Source organism: Corvus brachyrhynchos, unplaced genomic scaffold (genome assembly GCF_000691975.1).
Source record: "Corvus brachyrhynchos isolate BGI_N302 unplaced genomic scaffold, ASM69197v1 scaffold115, whole genome shotgun sequence".
Lineage (NCBI taxonomy): Eukaryota > Metazoa > Chordata > Aves > Passeriformes > Corvidae > Corvus > Corvus brachyrhynchos.
The window spans coordinates 9,006,404-9,023,791 of NW_008239553.1; the positions used below are offsets into that span (position 1 = coordinate 9,006,404).

General features: G+C 40.0%; 1 protein-coding gene across 1 annotated transcript in view; it reads right to left on the bottom strand.

Annotated features, from left to right (window-relative positions):
* The window catches only part of SPTBN5 (spectrin beta, non-erythrocytic 5), an 84,919-nt gene that overhangs the window by 278 nt on the left and 67,253 nt on the right, over window positions 1-17,388 (bottom strand). The window contains exons 46-60 of the mRNA XM_017741615.1: window positions 16,836-16,913; window positions 15,229-15,401; window positions 14,075-14,165; window positions 13,302-13,448; window positions 11,757-11,894; window positions 10,787-11,043; window positions 10,399-10,585; window positions 7,778-7,990; window positions 7,211-7,407; window positions 6,433-6,637; window positions 5,535-5,729; window positions 4,237-4,392; window positions 3,511-3,728; window positions 1,673-1,862; window positions 720-896 (exon numbers count right to left, since the gene is read on the bottom strand). Of these exons, the coding sequence (XP_017597104.1) occupies window positions 720-896; window positions 1,673-1,862; window positions 3,511-3,728; window positions 4,237-4,392; window positions 5,535-5,729; window positions 6,433-6,637; window positions 7,211-7,407; window positions 7,778-7,990; window positions 10,399-10,585; window positions 10,787-11,043; window positions 11,757-11,894; window positions 13,302-13,448; window positions 14,075-14,165; window positions 15,229-15,401; window positions 16,836-16,913 (2,622 nt within the window). The remainder of the gene's footprint in view (window positions 1-719; window positions 897-1,672; window positions 1,863-3,510; window positions 3,729-4,236; window positions 4,393-5,534; window positions 5,730-6,432; window positions 6,638-7,210; window positions 7,408-7,777; window positions 7,991-10,398; window positions 10,586-10,786; window positions 11,044-11,756; window positions 11,895-13,301; window positions 13,449-14,074; window positions 14,166-15,228; window positions 15,402-16,835; window positions 16,914-17,388) is intronic.

Sequence of the window (17,388 nt, forward strand, 5' to 3'; positions counted from 1 at the left end):
TCTGTCTGCTGTGCAGGAGAAAAAGAGCTCAAATACCAACCTTCCCTTTTCTGCAAGGCCATGTAGTACCATGTAGTACCGACTCTAACTGTTTACGTGCAGATTAAGTACTTGGATTCTAGCTTGTGCTAGACACAGAGTTTGTTCCTGCCCTACAACAAATGCATCTGAGACTTCTGTCATGTCCTCTGCTTAGTTTCTGATACCCAAGTTTGTGACTTTGTTTTCCAACCTTATAAACTATCAGAAAACAGTCAACAATGACAAAGAACCCAACAAAACAAACAAAAATATGGATGCTGGTGTTTAAAAAGAATTTACAAGCTAGCTATCAAATTGTGTAAAACCTTGTCTGCTTAATGGGAAGAACAAGGTGGGAAAAATCCCTTTTTTCCTTTTGAAACAGGCTCTTCAGCAAGACAGGGAAAGTTGAATCCTCAGCAAGTAAAGTGAAAAAAAGGTCTAGAATTCTCCCAAGTCTTCTACCACTCCCTGGAAGCCACCAGGGAGTGGCTCACTTCCAGGAGCCCATCACCATGTCAAATGCAGCAACTGCCCTGGGCTCACTTCTGCAAGAGGACAGAGCTCCTGCCCTTTCTAATCTCAAGGATGCATTGCTATTGAGATTGTGGTTAATTTCAGGCCTGAGCTGATCCATGGCCCTCTGCATTTGCTGAGAGGAACACAGCGCTCAGTAGTGCTGCATGGTTGTTACTCACCCCATAGGAGGGATCTGAAAGAAAGCTCTCCTTGGCAGCCAGCCACGCTTCTGCTTGTTCGAGCTCTCTGCGGAGCAATTGGATTTCCCAGTTTTCTTCATACAACACTTTCCTCATGTCCCAGCTCTCCTTTACCTTCTTCATCAGCTCTGACAGCTCTAACAGTTTTTCTTCAATCTAGAAAAAGAACATATGTAATGACAGGAGTTGAAAAATCCAATCAGACTTTCACATGACAGTCAACTATCATGTAATCTGCCTTCATGATTTAGAAGACAACCTATAGATAACTTTGTGGTGTTAGCATAATTTAGAAAAGATGTCTGAGTCCTCATTTTTCCTACTTGAATTAGCATGTAAATTGTGTAGCTAGATAATACAATTTTAGGCATATTCCACATACTGTATGACAAATATTCTGCCATATGATTTCCCAAGATGAAACTTTATACCCAGGCAATTTGTACTATGAAACTAGTGAGAACCAGAAGATTCAACAAATACATCCATTTATGGCAAGGCAACAATGGAGAGACTTCAACTGTGGAAAGTTTTCTTGTTCGTTCTACAACAGAAGTAATGTAATCTTGCATAAATTCTGAAGATGTTTTTGATAGTGTGCTCTCTGGATCTACAGACAGTGTCTTGGGCAGTCTAAAGATACACAGATAACAGAGTCACAGAAATTTTAACATTCTTGCCCCTTGGGACATTTCTGAAGGATTACATATCTTCTAGTGGATTCAGGGGCATCATCAATGCAAGGTGATTGTGATGTAGCACAAGAACTTTAAATGTGTTTCTTTTTCTATGCGTCACATGAAGTATATAGCTTGTAATAGTAAAGAACCTGATTGTCCTGTCCTTCTGTTCTGAGAGACAAAGCTGCACCTCCTGTCTGTTTCATGTCTTTGTTCACTCTTGTTTGTAGAACATGTAACTCTTCAACACACCTCCACAGACATGAAATGTCCATTCTTCATCAGGTCACCTCCTGCCCGCTGCATTTCTTCATATTTCAGCCACTGCTTCTCTATCTCACGCTTGTATTCCTCGTGGCGCTTGATGAGCAGTTCCGCTCCCAGGACATCGTTTGCCAGTTCCTCAGATATCACCAGAGCATGCATCTCATTGGCCCAGGCCCTACAGAACAGAGGGTAAAAAGGCAAGGAATCTGAGTCTGTTGGACCTTTGGGAATGCACACATCCCATGGCTGTGGATGCATGCACACAGACTTTCGTTTGCTCAGAAAAGGTATTAATATTGTCCTGTTTTTTGCCTGGGGTAGAGTTAATTATGTTCTTAGTAACTGGTACAATGCTGAGTTTTGGGTTTAGTATGAGAATAATGTTGACAACACACTGATGTTTTGGTTGTTGCTGCGTAGTGCCTACCCTAAGCCAAGGACTTCTCAGTTTCCCAGGCTCTGCCAGTGAGGAGGTGCACAAGCAGCTGGGCAGGGGGGGAAACACAGCCAGGACAGCTGACCTGAACTGGCCAAAGGGATACTCCATACCACAGAACACCATACCCAGTATATAAACTGGAGGGAGTTGGTCAGAAGGGGCCAATGGCTGCTTAGGGACAGTCTGGGCTCCAGTGAGTGGGTGGTGAGCAATTGTATTGTGCATCAATAGTTTTTTTTTTTGGGGGGGTTGGGGAGGAGGGGTTATTTTACTTTTTTTTAAAACAGTATTATCTTCATTATTAGTATTATTATATTTTACTTTATTTCAGTTGTTAGAGTGTTCTTATCTCAACAGATGTGTTGGTATTTTTTTGTTTGCTTGTTTTTCATTTCTGATTCTCCTCCCCATCCCACTGGGAATCAGGGAGAGTGAGTGGCTCTGGAGTTCTTAGCTGCTGACTGGGGTTAAACCATAGCAATACACAAATACATTGATGAAGGTTTGTTCAAACATGTAGGGGATTTATAATATTCCCAGTGCTGTTTCCATACATAACCTATTAAAAAGACAGCTGCAGCATCTGCATGTACTGAAGCGTTGTGCATTCAAGTTCTCAGAAAGAGCTCACTGCAGCTGACTAGGCTACCCATGGTAACAGTATTTCTATACATTGTACAGGAACACAGAGACTCTCAGATGCCCATCAAAACCTTACCAGCACGCATCAAAGTACTTCATATGCACAAAGAGCACTCATGGAAAGAAGTATATTGATAGATACTTTTAAAGACACATTTTCTACTCCATAACTCTCAACTGGCACAAACTAATGCATTATTTACCTGAGCTCAGGATCTATCTATCCCTTAACACAGTAAATGTCCAATAGTCAGTGGTAACCACTTCACTGTCTTTGTATTTCTACTCCTGTCATAGGTAAACTTTTTCATTATCTATTCTAGGAGATTATCTTCAATGCAGCTGCTTTGACTCTCAGAAAAAGGGGCACTGGTGTCTATGCACGTGTACAAGTTACTTCACTACCTAACCCTGTCTTCTTACAGAATCAACAGTATTTTCAACTGGTACCGTGAAACTATCAAATTTATCCACGGTGACTGAACTCTCCGAGACTGTTTAGGAAACAGTTTAAAAAAGTGGCTTTGTCATGCACTCTGTGCTGAGGTGTCGTGGTCACCTCTGACATCTGGTAAATTCTGTGAAGTGCTGTTGAGGAGATGCCATGGATTACTATTCAAAGAGGTTTGAAAGCAAGCTGCAGAGCACCTGGGGAAGGGATCAAATAACTAACAGGTATAATTTAGAAAATCCTATATGGGAAAGACAAGAAATAGGGCCAAACTCAAGGCCCAACACATACATCAGCTCCCTGCAGTCATTGAAGTAGAGCTGGACTTGTTCTGCCTGGCTCAGTCTTGCTTTCCTCTCCAGAAACTTTTTGTCCAAGTTTTCCCAGCACTCATCCACATCCGTGAGTCTCTCCATGATGTTTTCCTTAACCTGAGGGTACGTGCGGCAGAGGTGCCAAGCCTCTCCTCGAATCCGTTCCAGCTCTTTCATGATGACTCCTAGATCTCTCTGGAACAGAGACAGAATGGATTGTAAGACCAAGTCACTACTTAGCTCTATCAAAAGTGGCTTTAGCTATGATGCATAGATTTTCTACCCTCTGGCTGTACAGGGGCTGGAAATATTAATGCCTCTCAGATTTCCTTCAATGCCTTATAACATTCATTATCAAACATAAAAGAAGCTACTTTAGATGTGATGCACAGATTATTTTTGTAAATGTGGTGCTGAAGTTTCCTTTGTTCAGATGACACCTTTGCAATTATAATAGCAGCTTGGAATAGATTTTAGAAGAGAAGTTCATCCTTAGAAGCAAAAGCATTAATAATATAATATCACAATGTTATAAATAAGAGAAAAAGACCCTCTTCTCTGAGGCACAAAGATTATTTAAGGGTGCAATAAATTTGTCTTGCAAGCAAGGCCCTTGAGAGGCATCAGTCAAGCATCAGGCATCAGTCTCTTTTTTTTTGCCTTCCGTGCTTTTCTGTTACTGCTTCATCACAGATCCTCTTACCTCTACTCCCTCAAGATGGCTGAGAAGTGTCTGTACACCTGGAAGATCATACCCATAATCTTCTATATCCACCACTGCCTCTTTCTCCTGCATCCAGCCCTTTACTTCATCCACATCGTGGTCATACTGGTGAACTTGACGGGCTGCTCTTAGGTTCTGGAGTAAAGAAGTAATTTAATGGTAATACTCTATAGCATTTTGTGTCTACAACATGGGAAAGGGTAACATTAATATGTCATAATGCAGTACAAAATGACCAGGAGAGGGAATGAAACACCTTTCCCATTAAGTCACCTGAAAGTGAGGTGTTAAGATACCCTAATTCCCCCAAGTTCTCTTGGACAATGGAAAGAAACAGATGTCTCCAATGAGCAATTTATCCCTATGTAAGAAGAATGATCAAAATGGAGAGCATGGATTGCCCTGTAAAGGTAGCGCTCTACACCACAGAAGGTGTCCCAAAATACTTGCTGGAATAAAGGTCTACACTGCAAACAGTGAAAATAAAAGGAATGGAACAAAAATAATGTTTTTCTGAAATGAGAGGATTAAAAAAAAATGTTCTAATACTACTTTATAGTCAAACTCTATATAAGCAATTGTCATGCATTTATTTCTGCTAAAAGACATTAGTAGGCTTGAGCTGCTTCATAAGGAACATGTATATCAAACAGTAGTGAAAAAAAGGTTTGAGGACATCTGATACTTTATGTCCTCCTTAAAACAAAAAAAAGTTGAGTTCTGTGTGTCACCTCTGCTTTTCCAAATACATCTGTAACTGCAGTTTCCTGAGAGGGCATGAGCTGATTTAACACCCAACTGCTGCCTAAAGGTAGGGGGTTTGCTCTGTGTCCTCCATCTCATTCTCTCCCACATGCCTTCTTTGATTTCAAGTAGCTAACTAACTCAGCAAAAAACCTGGAGAATTTTGATCTTGTTTAGCAAACTATTTAATAAATAGTTCCATAAAGAGACCAATAAGTGTCAGAGCCAGACTCCTGTTAGTGGTGGTAAACTGTTAGATTGGCTTTGTTTTTCAGGAAACCAGAGTTAGCAGTGAATTAAGGAAAACAATTATTTGGAGCTGATAAACATGTTTCAAATGTAAGCCTTGTCAGGAACAGTAGGGTAAGCAGTGGCTAAAAAGGGAAATGAATCTAGAAAAAATGGAACAAAATGTACTCATTGCCCCTGTAAACCTTGTGTTTCAACATGAGCAATGCACTGGTTTGGGAAAGAAAGCAGGGAATGGGAGAATTCAGGGAAATCAATGTCCCAGTTTTTCATGTGTTTCCTACCTCTGTTTTTATCTGAATGGCATTGCATAGTTTCTCCCACATTTCATTGATTTGCTTAGTTCTCGTCTGGATAACATCCATCCTGCTGTGGCCTTCCTTATCCAGTTTAGATGCTAACTCATTTAAGGAGACAACTTTGGAATGTCCCAGAGGTTTCATCTCATTTACAAAATCTTTAAACTTTTTCTCCAGCACCTGCAGAATAAATGGGGACACAGATTTAGATATAAGAATTTCTGCCTACCTCTATGAGAGAGACAGAAGGAATCACTTTCTCTGCTCTGTATAACACAAAAGCTAGGCACTGCAATCTACAAGTGCAAATGGCTTGATAAACCCAATGATCTGGAGTCAGAAGAAGACATCTGTTGTCTTGATCATCTAACATCCTGTGTCACAGAGAAAAATTAACCATATCCTGACAAGCAGAAGTTGCCCAGATCAAAAGCTAATGAACAGAACTTGTCTACAATATGCAGCAATTACTGAGGAGTGGACACTACTAATTATACCTCTCTGCACTGTGTGCTCCAATGAAATCAGCAGCTAGAGGTATGAATGCCATAGCCCAGTGTTTTTGACCAAAATTGTTATAAGGGCATCAAATTTTTTGGTCCTGTCAAATTTATAAGCAGGGCAAGCAGTGAAGTGTGCTGACCTCACCTTATCCCAAAAAACCCTGACTTTCTGATCCATCTAATTTTCTGTTGGAGGATGCTATCTCAGAGAGTCTGTATAAGCAGACAGAAGTCAGTCTGATTTCTTGCTGCAGAGATAACTGGTCTGCTTATTTTTTGTCACTGTAACATGCTTCACTGTCAGCAGCTACACAAAAATTGCAGCAAATATATCCCTGCCTTGCCACAAAATACATGCAGAACCTTTTATTTTCTTTTACCTCAACATCATCTAAGTCCTGCCCATAGTCATCGGACTCTGCTACAGACAGTTTACTGGAAAGCCAGGCATCCACCAGCTGGAATTCTCTTTCAAACTGATAGAGCTGGAATTGTTCTTGCAGGCGTTTTCTCTGAGTGTCAGACTTCTGTAGGAGAGACTGATAGTCTGCTAGGATCGCCTGGAGCTTTGAAAGTATTACTGAACTGCAAAGAATAAGAACCAGAAGGTATGGTTTTGTCCTATTGTTCTTTTTGAACACAGTTTTTTCTGACACATTTAATTTGCAACACCTTTAAAATACAGAATAAACCAGATAACATCATGGAGTGAGTTATGCTGTGCCATTAAAGCCAGCTAGTTCAGGAAATTAAAGTATATCATACAAATGGCTGCTCTTTTCACTTCCTCCTCCCCAGATATAAAAATGAACTTCCAATGAAAAACAGTCAGGAATGTTAATTTCCTTTCCCAAACACAGTGGTTTTCGAACATTTTTGGTAAATTAGAAGTAGATGACAGTTCCTGGGAGAAGACAATGGACAAAGAGAAGCTGATCTGCATTAATTGGTCTGTTGTTAAAAAAAATCTCATGAAAACATTAAAACAATCAAAAAGCTTTTGGGGAGCTCAGTATGTGTGATTGATAAAGCAGGGATGGATGTCCCCTGAAGTCTTATTTCTGAATGAGCCATCAAACATAGTTGAACTTTTCTGTATTTGCATTCTCTGGGCATTTCTGCTAGACCTGGAGGAGAAACCTGTTTTTGCTTTCCTACCTCTCTGGACTGTCTTTGTTTATCAGGCTGGCACCTGTCTCCTGTACTTTCTCAATCCGGGACCCGAAACTATCCATGTCCAGTTTGGTAGCTTCAAGTTTACGAAGTAAAATTTGTGTGGATTCTTCATTCTTCCCATAATCAGAGGTCTCCAGGATGAAACTCCTCTCTGCCAGCCATGCCTCCACCTCCAGCAGCTGTATAAAATACAGGGGTGAGCCTTAATGCAGCTTCATTTAAGTCAACACAAAGAAAACTGACAGCAGTGGTGCACTGACACATCAGTGAAAACAGAGAGCACCTTAGGTGTCTTCCTGTAATGCAATCTAGCAGACACTGTTCCAAAAAATGTGTACCCAGAATCCAGCAATTGCAGTTACATGTTACTCACTGCGATTAGCTGGGAAGATAATTGTCATTTCTCCACTGTATCCATATTTACCAGATATGAAAAACTAGGGCAGTGTGAATTCTGCTCCTTTCTCAGCACTTACATCCATTCAACGATGTAGGTGTCAGATGTTTTAAAAAAAGAAAGGCCAAAATAAATCCCTCAGGAACCATTACCTCATTTAGGAACAGATGGGCCTCATAGGACTGCATAAGCCTCTGTCTCCTCTCTTGAGCCTCTGCCTTCAAGGTCTCTACAGAAGTCTCAAGCTCCTTCAGATGCTCCATAATCTTGCGAGAGGCTGAGTGGCCTCCCCTTACCAGTTTCTGTCCCGTACTGAGCACTGCTTTGGTCAAAGCATCCCGACTATTTATCTCATTCTCCAGGTTCTGGAAAGAGTAAAGAGTAAAATAATAGACCAAAAATTAAAGTTATGGAATTTTTATTCCAGAAAATGTAGTCATGTAATCCCATTATAAATTTGCTTTCTATTCACGAAGGTGCGTCGGAGGTACAAAGTATTAGTGCATGCTTGGAGTGGAGAAATTTTTTGGGGTGAAGGAGTGATCATAGAAATCAAATTTAGCCATGAAGTTTGAACTTTGATGTATATCTGCCTCAGAGTCTCAAGGGAAGAGGTTCTAATCACAAACTTCTTATTTGTAGATTCCACTGAAATATACCTACTTCCATTAGATGGCATTTCTTGAATTAAAACGTCTAGAGAAGAATGACCAATTTGCCTGCACATTAATATTTATCATTTGCCAATGCCTTTGTAGAAGATGCAGCTTTGCATAGCAGCCACTGTAAACACTGTGGGTACACGAGTACCAGGCAGCCAACAGGACAAGGAGAGAAGAAAATCACCTGAACCAATTCTCAAAGACTTTACTTGAAATTAATTTTTGAACACTTTTGAGTAGTTTTAAAAATTATATACATCCCTCCATATACCCTCCCCTATGATATTTGCCTGGGTAGGCAAGGCCCATGCAGTGATTTTTCTGTGAGCATACATGCATTCTTTGGCTGACTGTGCCTGAGCACCTTGAGCAGAAACAAGCCCCACAATTCTATCATTGTTCTGTTTAATTTCATAGCTATGAATAAGAAGGTTTGGAGTTAGACTGCAGTGCTGTGTTAATGTAGAAGAGATGCCCTCTATGAGGAGAGGAGCTGCTTTTTCAATTCAAGTGGCAAACTTGGCTGGAAAAGAGCTCTGATTCTAATCTTGCTTTTAACTTCTTCCTGTTAATTTCAAGATGTTGTTGAAAAGTGACACCATATCTTTTCCAAGCCAAGCAGCTGTTTGCAGGCATAGTATATTTGTGTGTAAATTCTCTTTTGCTTGACAGCTTTTTTATTTTTTCTCTTAGGTTAATACAGTTCACACACAATCTCTTTTGTGATAAAAAACCAAGGACTGAATTTTGCAAATCTGGCTCATTAGGACAAACAATAGAAGGTGGAACTAATAGCTTATTCAATTCTTGATTGTTATGTTAGCTCTGACATTTTCTTGCTTGTAAAGCAACATTAAAAAGAAGGTGCAGAGGCTCTAGCTAATAACATGTTGAGAGTTAAAAGCTTATATTTTAATCCTCTTTCCAGAAGAATAGTAAGTAAGATGTCAGAGAATTTTATTATGCACTGATTTTATGGTATATATCTCCCATTCTCACAGTTAGTTGAAAAATTTTGAGACTTAGCAAATTGACAAAAAATAATCTTAGCCTAAAGCAGTATCTCCTCTGTTCCTTCAGTTATTTGAAATATTTTCTCAGATTAATTCAGCTCAAGCATTCTTTCTTCTGTGAACTTAATTACTTTCTTACCATGCCAATGAGCTTGTAATTTTTAGGAGTAATTGCACACTTAACAACTTTTATACTTAATCATGATGAAACAAGTTTTCGTTTCTTACTGTTGCACAATGATTGCACCAGATGCTTGGGCTTTCTCTCTCTCTGACTGTAATGTATCACACACACTGGAAATTTATATGATCTTCTGTCTTTCCCAATCCTAATGCAGGTTGCACAGATTTCCCCTAAAGGCACTTGACATGGCATTTGAATGGGATGTCATATGCTAATATTAATATTAAATACCTATAGCTGCTGGAAACTTTTAGCAGGAACATTTTTTCTTCCACCTTGTGTTTGCAAAGAGACAATGCTCCTTATTGAGGAACTATCAGGAGGGTGTTTATTGGTATTTGAGATGACAGTATTCCAGGCATTGCTTTCTCTGATGGCCCATCTGAACCTTGTGAAATAATTCAGCAGCTGTCTTGAAAGCTACCACTGGAATGAAGGTCAGCTGGCATAATAATTCCCTGCTAACTCCCTCCCATCAGAGCAGAAAAAATTTTTTTGAAAAATGTTTTCCTGGGAGCTCATCCTGAGACATCTGAGGAATGAGCTTTCTTGGATGTACTTACTGAGTTTGAAAGCATTTTGTTAGGACCAAAGAACCTATGAAAATATGCTCAAGTTTGTCAAGTCTATTTTGTATTGAAAAGGGCCAGGTTTGAGCTCAGTTCACAGAAGGAGCCAACATGTCCACAGCAGAGCCTATGGTGTGGTACTTGCACCACTGCAATGATAAGCAGGATGGCATCTCACATATTGCCAAGTTATGGACATATTATTGAAAAAGAAAAGGATAAAAGTGATCCCTGGCATCATGACTCCTGTTAGCCAAAGCACAGCAGATGAAGTTTATTAGAGACAAATTGAATTCAGTGTTCTCTATTTGACTCTAAAGACTGTGAATCGTCACATAACACTACCTGGTGCTTTTCTTGTAGACTCTGAACAGTTGCCAGGGATTTGCCATAATCCTTGGAGGAAGCCATGGGGAGCTTCTCATGAACCCAAGCCAACTCCTGATCAACATCTCGGAAGAACTGGTACTGAAGTCTGCTTGCCTCCAGACTTCCACGTCTCTCCTGCAGAGGATCACGTAGCCTTTTGTATCTGTAGGTTTTAAAGATAATCCAATGAGGACTACAGACTGATAAGGAATGAATGCAAAACACTCGTTTCAGAATAGTGTAGAGAAGGAAAGAAAAAAGAATATTCAGGGAAGAAAAAAACTGATAAAAGTAGAAAAAGATGGCAGAAGACAGGCCAGGCCTGCACTAGTTCATCCACTTTCTCTTCTAGTTCATCGCACACCTCTGCACCAGTTCATCCACTTTCTCTTCTAGTTCATCAGCAAGGAAATGTTTCTCCCTCTGGAACTGCTGAGCTGTGACCACAAGCTCTTGCAGCTGGTCCCTGTGGGCAGCAATGTGTTCCTCCAGTTCCTCTTGTTTCTTCAGATGACTGTTCAAAACCACCAGATCATTGTCACTATATGGTGCTTTCAGGTCATTTTCCACACCTTCCAACCATTTCTCCATATCCTCTACATTTCGCTGAAAATGAAGACCCTGAGAACAAGCAAGAAGAAAAAATAATTCAAACCTTTAAGACAGACAGTGTGATGTAAAAATCTCAGTCACTTTCAGTAAAGATTACACAGAAACATGGAGTTACTTCCCAGTACTCAGTGAACTCTTCCCATATATGATGGTAGTGCAAATGAAGAAGAGAATTCAGTCTTGGTGAGGACAATAACAGATGCATAAAACATCAAGAGTTTATCTTACTTGTGTTGCACAAATGCAGATCATGGACATAGCATCTTAAAAAACCCCCAAACCATTTAAAGGAAGAGCTCTGTTTTATAACCACATATTTTCTGATAGCCTAAGCATAACTCACAGTCATGAGAATTCATGTGCCTGGAGCTAGAAGAATGAAAAGCAGCTGTAGGTTTCTTTCTCAATATGCTGGAGAAAAGGTGCCCTTGAGACAGTTGCAGAGAGTTGACACAAATGAATAAACATGTTTTTCCTCAGTATCTCTCTCTGGAATCTGAATCTAAACCAGCAGCAGAAAGCAGAATGGAGCCCAGCCTACAAATCCTTTTCCCTTCATAGAGATCTCCAATTCTCCTGCCAATTCCATTCTGCATAGTAATTTCTTTGCACTACTGGTCTTGAGGAATCAAGTTGGACTGTATCAAGTGACACACTTGTAGGCAAGACAAATAGCAAGGCAGCTGTGCTATCTCTGGAAACGACTGGCATCCCTGTATTACCTTGTAAGCATCCTGCAGTTTGGTCCATTTATCCTGGCAACTTGCTAGCAGTTCCTCCCATAGCTCTTCCATTTCTTGTAGTCTGGACTGAATGGCTTCTGGGGCATAGTGCCTTTCATGGAGCATCTTCTCCCCTTCCTATATCAGAAGGAACAGGCAAAGTATTCTTCCTTTGCTGAATGCACCAGAATATATCAATTTTGCCTTCATAATCAAAGTCTACTGGCACTGTTATGTAAAGGGCCAGCTGCAGCCACCACCTCCTGACATAACAGATGGAGGTTGCAGAAACAGAGAAAAATCTAATAAAGACAAAAGGATTACTGAAATCAGGGCAAAAACTGCACAGCAAGGCTAGCAAGAGGTACAGCAAGAGAAAGTTGCTGTACCAGGTCAGTAGGTGTTCTAAAGAGCAACTGCTAGGACTATTCCCAACAAAGAAGGTAGGACATAATAAAATAATGTGAAAGAGATTGTGCAAACAAGCCTTTGAAAGCAGATAATTTTACTGAGGATTGTAACTCTACCCTTTAACCCCCTCTTTTTGTGTCTGCACACAGAGGGGAGAAAGAAAAGGAAAAGGAAAAGGAAAAGGAAAAGGAAAAGGAAAAGGAAAAGGAAAAGGAAAAGGAAAAGGAAAAGGAAAAGGAAAAGGAAAAGGAAAAGGAAAAGGAAAAGGAAAAGGAAAAGGAAAAGGAAAAGGAAAAGGAAAAGGAAAAGGAAAAGGAAAAGGAAAAGGAAAAGGAAAAGGAAAAGGAAAAGGAAAAGGAAAAGGAAAAGGAAAAGGAAAAGAAAAGAAAAGAAAAGAAAAGAAAAAAAAAGAAAAGAAAAGGAAAAAGAAGAGAAAAGAGAAAGGAGAGAAGAAGAGAAAAGAAGAGAAAAGGAGGCGTTTCTAAGACTGGATGCAGGTGAATCTGGAGGGGGAATCTACCTTTAATGTAGTAATCTATTGCAAAATACATCTAGTAAGCACTGTGCTGAAAATAAAATTAATAAACATGTAACAGTCTGTCCTTCCAAACTTATCATCTGATCACAGCTTCTGCCAAATATCTGAAAAATCTCGTCAGGCTTCCTTCATATCTCGCCTACTAGCATGTCTCTGCAAAGGAAGCACTTGAAAACTCTTCTTTATCCTTTTTGCTGGATACATCTTATAAGACTTGTTAAAGTTGTACATCCAATCAGGTAGGTTCTCTGCTGGAAATAAACAAGGATACTTCTAAAGTGTCATTCACCCAGAGAGATGTCCCTAAAGTGGATTCAATCTTTTATTGCAAGCACCCATCTGTTTCCATTGCATGCACAGTGAATATGCATAGCAAGATCACACTAGATAGTAAGAGAGTGAAGAAACAGTTGGACACAGAAAATTCTTGATGGACTAAAAGAATAAGCTTCCCAGAATACTCAGAGGCAACATGGACAATGCCAGTGAGGGTACAGCGATTCCCCCTCCCTTGTTTGAGATCACTGTGACTCACAGTGTCTGCAGAGTCTTTCATCCCAGTTGCCCACCCCTGCCAAAACCCCTGTTTCTCTCACAGATTTGATGGAGTCCAGACGATTTCTGTTGGCCATGATCTCTGCTTGGAAAGTCTGGTGCTTCTGCAGTTTGGTCTGCAGATTGCTTGGATCCTTCCAGCTATCATCCTGGGCAATGCTGTTCTTCTCATTAATCCAGGCAGCCACCTTGGGGGAGGGAAGAACAGAATTTTAAAAAATCGCCAGTGTTTCTTCAGCTTGCCAGGTTCTCCTCTTATACGTATAAAACAGGGAAATAGTGAGTGGGGACCTAAGTGAATTGTCCTTCTGAGGTTCTGCTTCCCTAAGCTCCTCCTGTCCTTCATGAAGTCACCCCTGTATCTCTGCTGACCAGTCCTCTTGCCTGGAAAGGGAGCTGTCTCCATTAGACAGGCCCCATGTAGTGAGAAAATTCATGGGCACTTGTGTGCATGGGGGAGCACAATGATCCCCTTATTTCTAACCCATTGTCAGTATCTCACAAAAAAAGAACTAATTTATGTCTTCTCATGTTTTTGTTTAATGGTGGCACTTTTCCCTTTTAATTCCCTTTTAATGCCTTTCTTTGTTCCGTATTTTGCTGTAATCCAATGTACAGGAGAGCTTTCATTGACTAGACTAGACTAGAGGGAAGATGCAAAAATATCCATTCTTATCCTCATCTTTCCCAATATTATCTCATTCCAGACTCAGTTCCTTGATTTTTCTCACAGTAAATCTGTCTGGAGATTCAGATCTATGCAGCACAGTATGTTTTAAGAAACCAGAATATTATGAATTTTGTGTAATTGTACCTCAAAAGAATTCTTCAGGAATTTCTGCAGAAGCCTTGATTCCTCCAGCAAATGTCTGCGAGCAGCAGCATTCTCCAGCAGTCTCTCTTTTCTGAGATGAAGACAGATGTGTGAAGTAAAAGCCACAGAGTGAATTATATAGATAAGGGTTTTCAAATTTCACCTCTAAAACACACATGATCTAATCCTCCATTCCCTAGGAAGGAGATGTCCATAATATGAAGACCCCCTTGATCTGGGCTGTCAGAGAAGATGCCAAGGACACTATAGGAAAGATTGCTAGCAGATAGATATGTTTAAACTACACACAAATTTTGTATATATGACGTCTGCCTCTAGAAATCACTGTTATTGTTTTTCAGGGTTCAAGAGAACGTAAACTCAGCATGTTTCTTATGAGGAAACCTTGCAAGTATGATGCTGTTTGTCACTGATAAACCAAAGCTACACCATCCTTCAATTTTTTTTTTCCAATTTTGGACCTGCAGCACTTTTTTTGTATTAATGCAGATGTGAGATATTAATAAATCATATCAAATTTGATCATATTAATAAATCAGTATGTTCACTTAAATCATAAGGGATCTCCAGTCTCTTTTCATAACGTTTACCTAGCTCTTTTCATCTACCACAGCAGTGAATACAACTGCTTTTACTGTCAGAGCTTGTTTAAGATGAACAATATGCAAATTGCTAGTAGGAATAAAGTAATTCACATGAAAGGGCAAGATCTGATCAGAAAATTTGCAAATGCTCTAATGGATAATTTGAGTGGGGCTTAAAGATCAACCCCATTGGAGCAGAGAAAAGCGGTTGTCTAGCCAATGACCTTTCTTGATGGTATTTAATGATAATGAGGTATTTAATGGCATGGCAGGCCTTCTGTTTGCAGCACTGTCCCTAAGGCCAGGCCAGAATACAGAATTACAGAGAAACTGCCTTTTTCTGTGTCCTGCTCCCCCTCCACTTAATTGCATTTTGGAAGCCTCCTAATGAAATATGGCCAATTTGGGAAGACACTGTGCAAAGCATGAAGTTGAGCAAATGCAAACCAGCTTATAAGTTCTCTTAAATCATTTAAAGATAACGATCACATGAGAAGGGTCTCATTGCAGAAGGGATTGGTGGCTGGCATGGGAAGGGTTTGACTTCACCTCCTCAGAACAGCCTGGCATCTGTTGCTGATATTTTCTGAGTCATAATGCTTGTCCTGTGTTAGCTGCTGAGCAAATGAAGCCATCTCATTGATTTTCTCCATTTGAGCTTCCAGGGCTTTTTCAAACTGTGCGTGTTTCCGTTGCAGGCTCTCCACACTAGACACTGAGTCCTAGATAGAATTCACAAAGGGAAGCTGCTTTCAGTCAGAGTTTTTCCATCCAAAACATTGATAATCCAGGAAGTAAATGGCATTTACCCCACATTTGCAAATTAGCTGTCAAGAAAATTTATTGTTCTTTGGAATTGATTTGCATTGATCTGACACTTGGGACCTAAATAATGTTCCATGCAAGGTCTGAGGCCATTATTTCTGTGCTGGCTGCTTAGCTGCTCATGCTTATTGTTGTGCTGCATAGAACACATAACTTCTCAAGAATTCAAACATCAGCACCCAATTTTAAATCAGTCTTAAGACAGATGCCATGTTGAAAGCAAATATGGGATGCCAAACTGAAATCAGAGTTAAGAGAACAAATATGTCACAGAAAGACGTTAAAATTAGAGTCTCAGTTTCAACTCACAGAATTTGGAAGAGCTCAGATCCAGATTTGAATCTGAGAACTGAAGTCTGACATTACAGTTAATCTGGAGAGAAACACTTCTTGTAATGTTTGTGAATCCCAAGCTTAATGACTCAGAGTTCTCTTTTCAGCACCCCTCTGCACTTTAATTATAGAATCAGTGGTGTCAAAATGTTGTTACTGCAGTAAACTCTGCTTCTCCACTATTCTAAAGGAAGCAATAAAGCTCACATCAAAGGTGTCAGAAAAAAATCTAAACTTCTGGGTGCTTACATGAGTCATCGGATGGGAAATTACTCACAGAGCATTTTCTACACATTTCTGAGCTAAATATGATTGGGTGAGTCCTCCTAAGTCTCATATACTGTAATGAAGGGGCTGTAAATCCACTGAACTCAGATATCATTGTAGCTCCTGCAGAGACAACTAATTTAGTAGCACTACCTACACCAGGTGTAGGGTGAGCTAAGTGTCTGAATGTATATCCAGCATCCTGCACAGCTTTTGCAACCCAGGCATCAGTCTGCAGCCTCAGTTATTGCAGCGTTACTGATATTTGTGGTAGGTAATTTAAGCTACACTGGCTATGCCAGCAGTGAGAGCAGTGGTGACTTGCACACTGCTGGCAAAGGTATCTGGGTCAGGTAAGACAAGTCAGGCTGAACGGAGCATTGAGCAACCTGGGCTAGTGGGAGGTGTCCCCACCCATGGCAGGGGGGTGGAACTGGATGATCTTTCAGGTCCCTTCCAATCCAAACTATTCTAGGGTTCTATGTGTCTATGCAGTCTCATTTTCATTTATAATCAGAGTAGCTGGATTGTTTCATTACTCTTAGGACTGAGATTCCCATCCTGTGAAAAGTATCAAGGAAAGAAATCTGACCCTAAACTACCAACACAGTAGAGCAGTAACTTCAGATGGAGAAAGAGCACAGGAAGATTCAGAGCACATAATTGTACTTCACAGACCCCTCTCCTCCAGACTGATGGCAGAGAAAATTGTAATTTCTCAGAGCACATACCCCTAAGTCCTCATTAGCTAGGAAAGCCTCTTTGCTGCTGAGCCAGCTCTCAATCTGTTCCACATAGCCATAGAATTTCTGTATAGGGGAAAAAAACCAACAGTCACAAACATGAAAATATGCTGAAATGCTGTAAAATAGAAGCTAACCTGACTTCAGCAGACAACACTGAAAAAAACAAACATTCATGGCTATTTTAAAAATTAATGTAACACATAAAGAAACTGCCCACACAATAAAATTTAAGTTCTCATGTATATGGTGGTTTTAGATGGGATTAGTAGCCCAGCTCTCATTTAAAGTATTTGACATTCTCCATTGTAGAATCTCTGAGCAGAAATTTTTAAAGTGAGATGACTGTTTCAGGGAAGTAATTCTGGAAAACTGCAGCCAAAATAGTTCTTTTATTAGGAAAAAAAAAGCCAGGAAAAATACATTATTCTGTCCGTGCTAAATGTTTCTTCTTTTTTTTAAAATACTTGTCTGGTTCCATTTTTTTTTTGGGAAGGTTATAGAATTTGGAAGAGTAGTGATGTTGCGTTATAAGTATGTG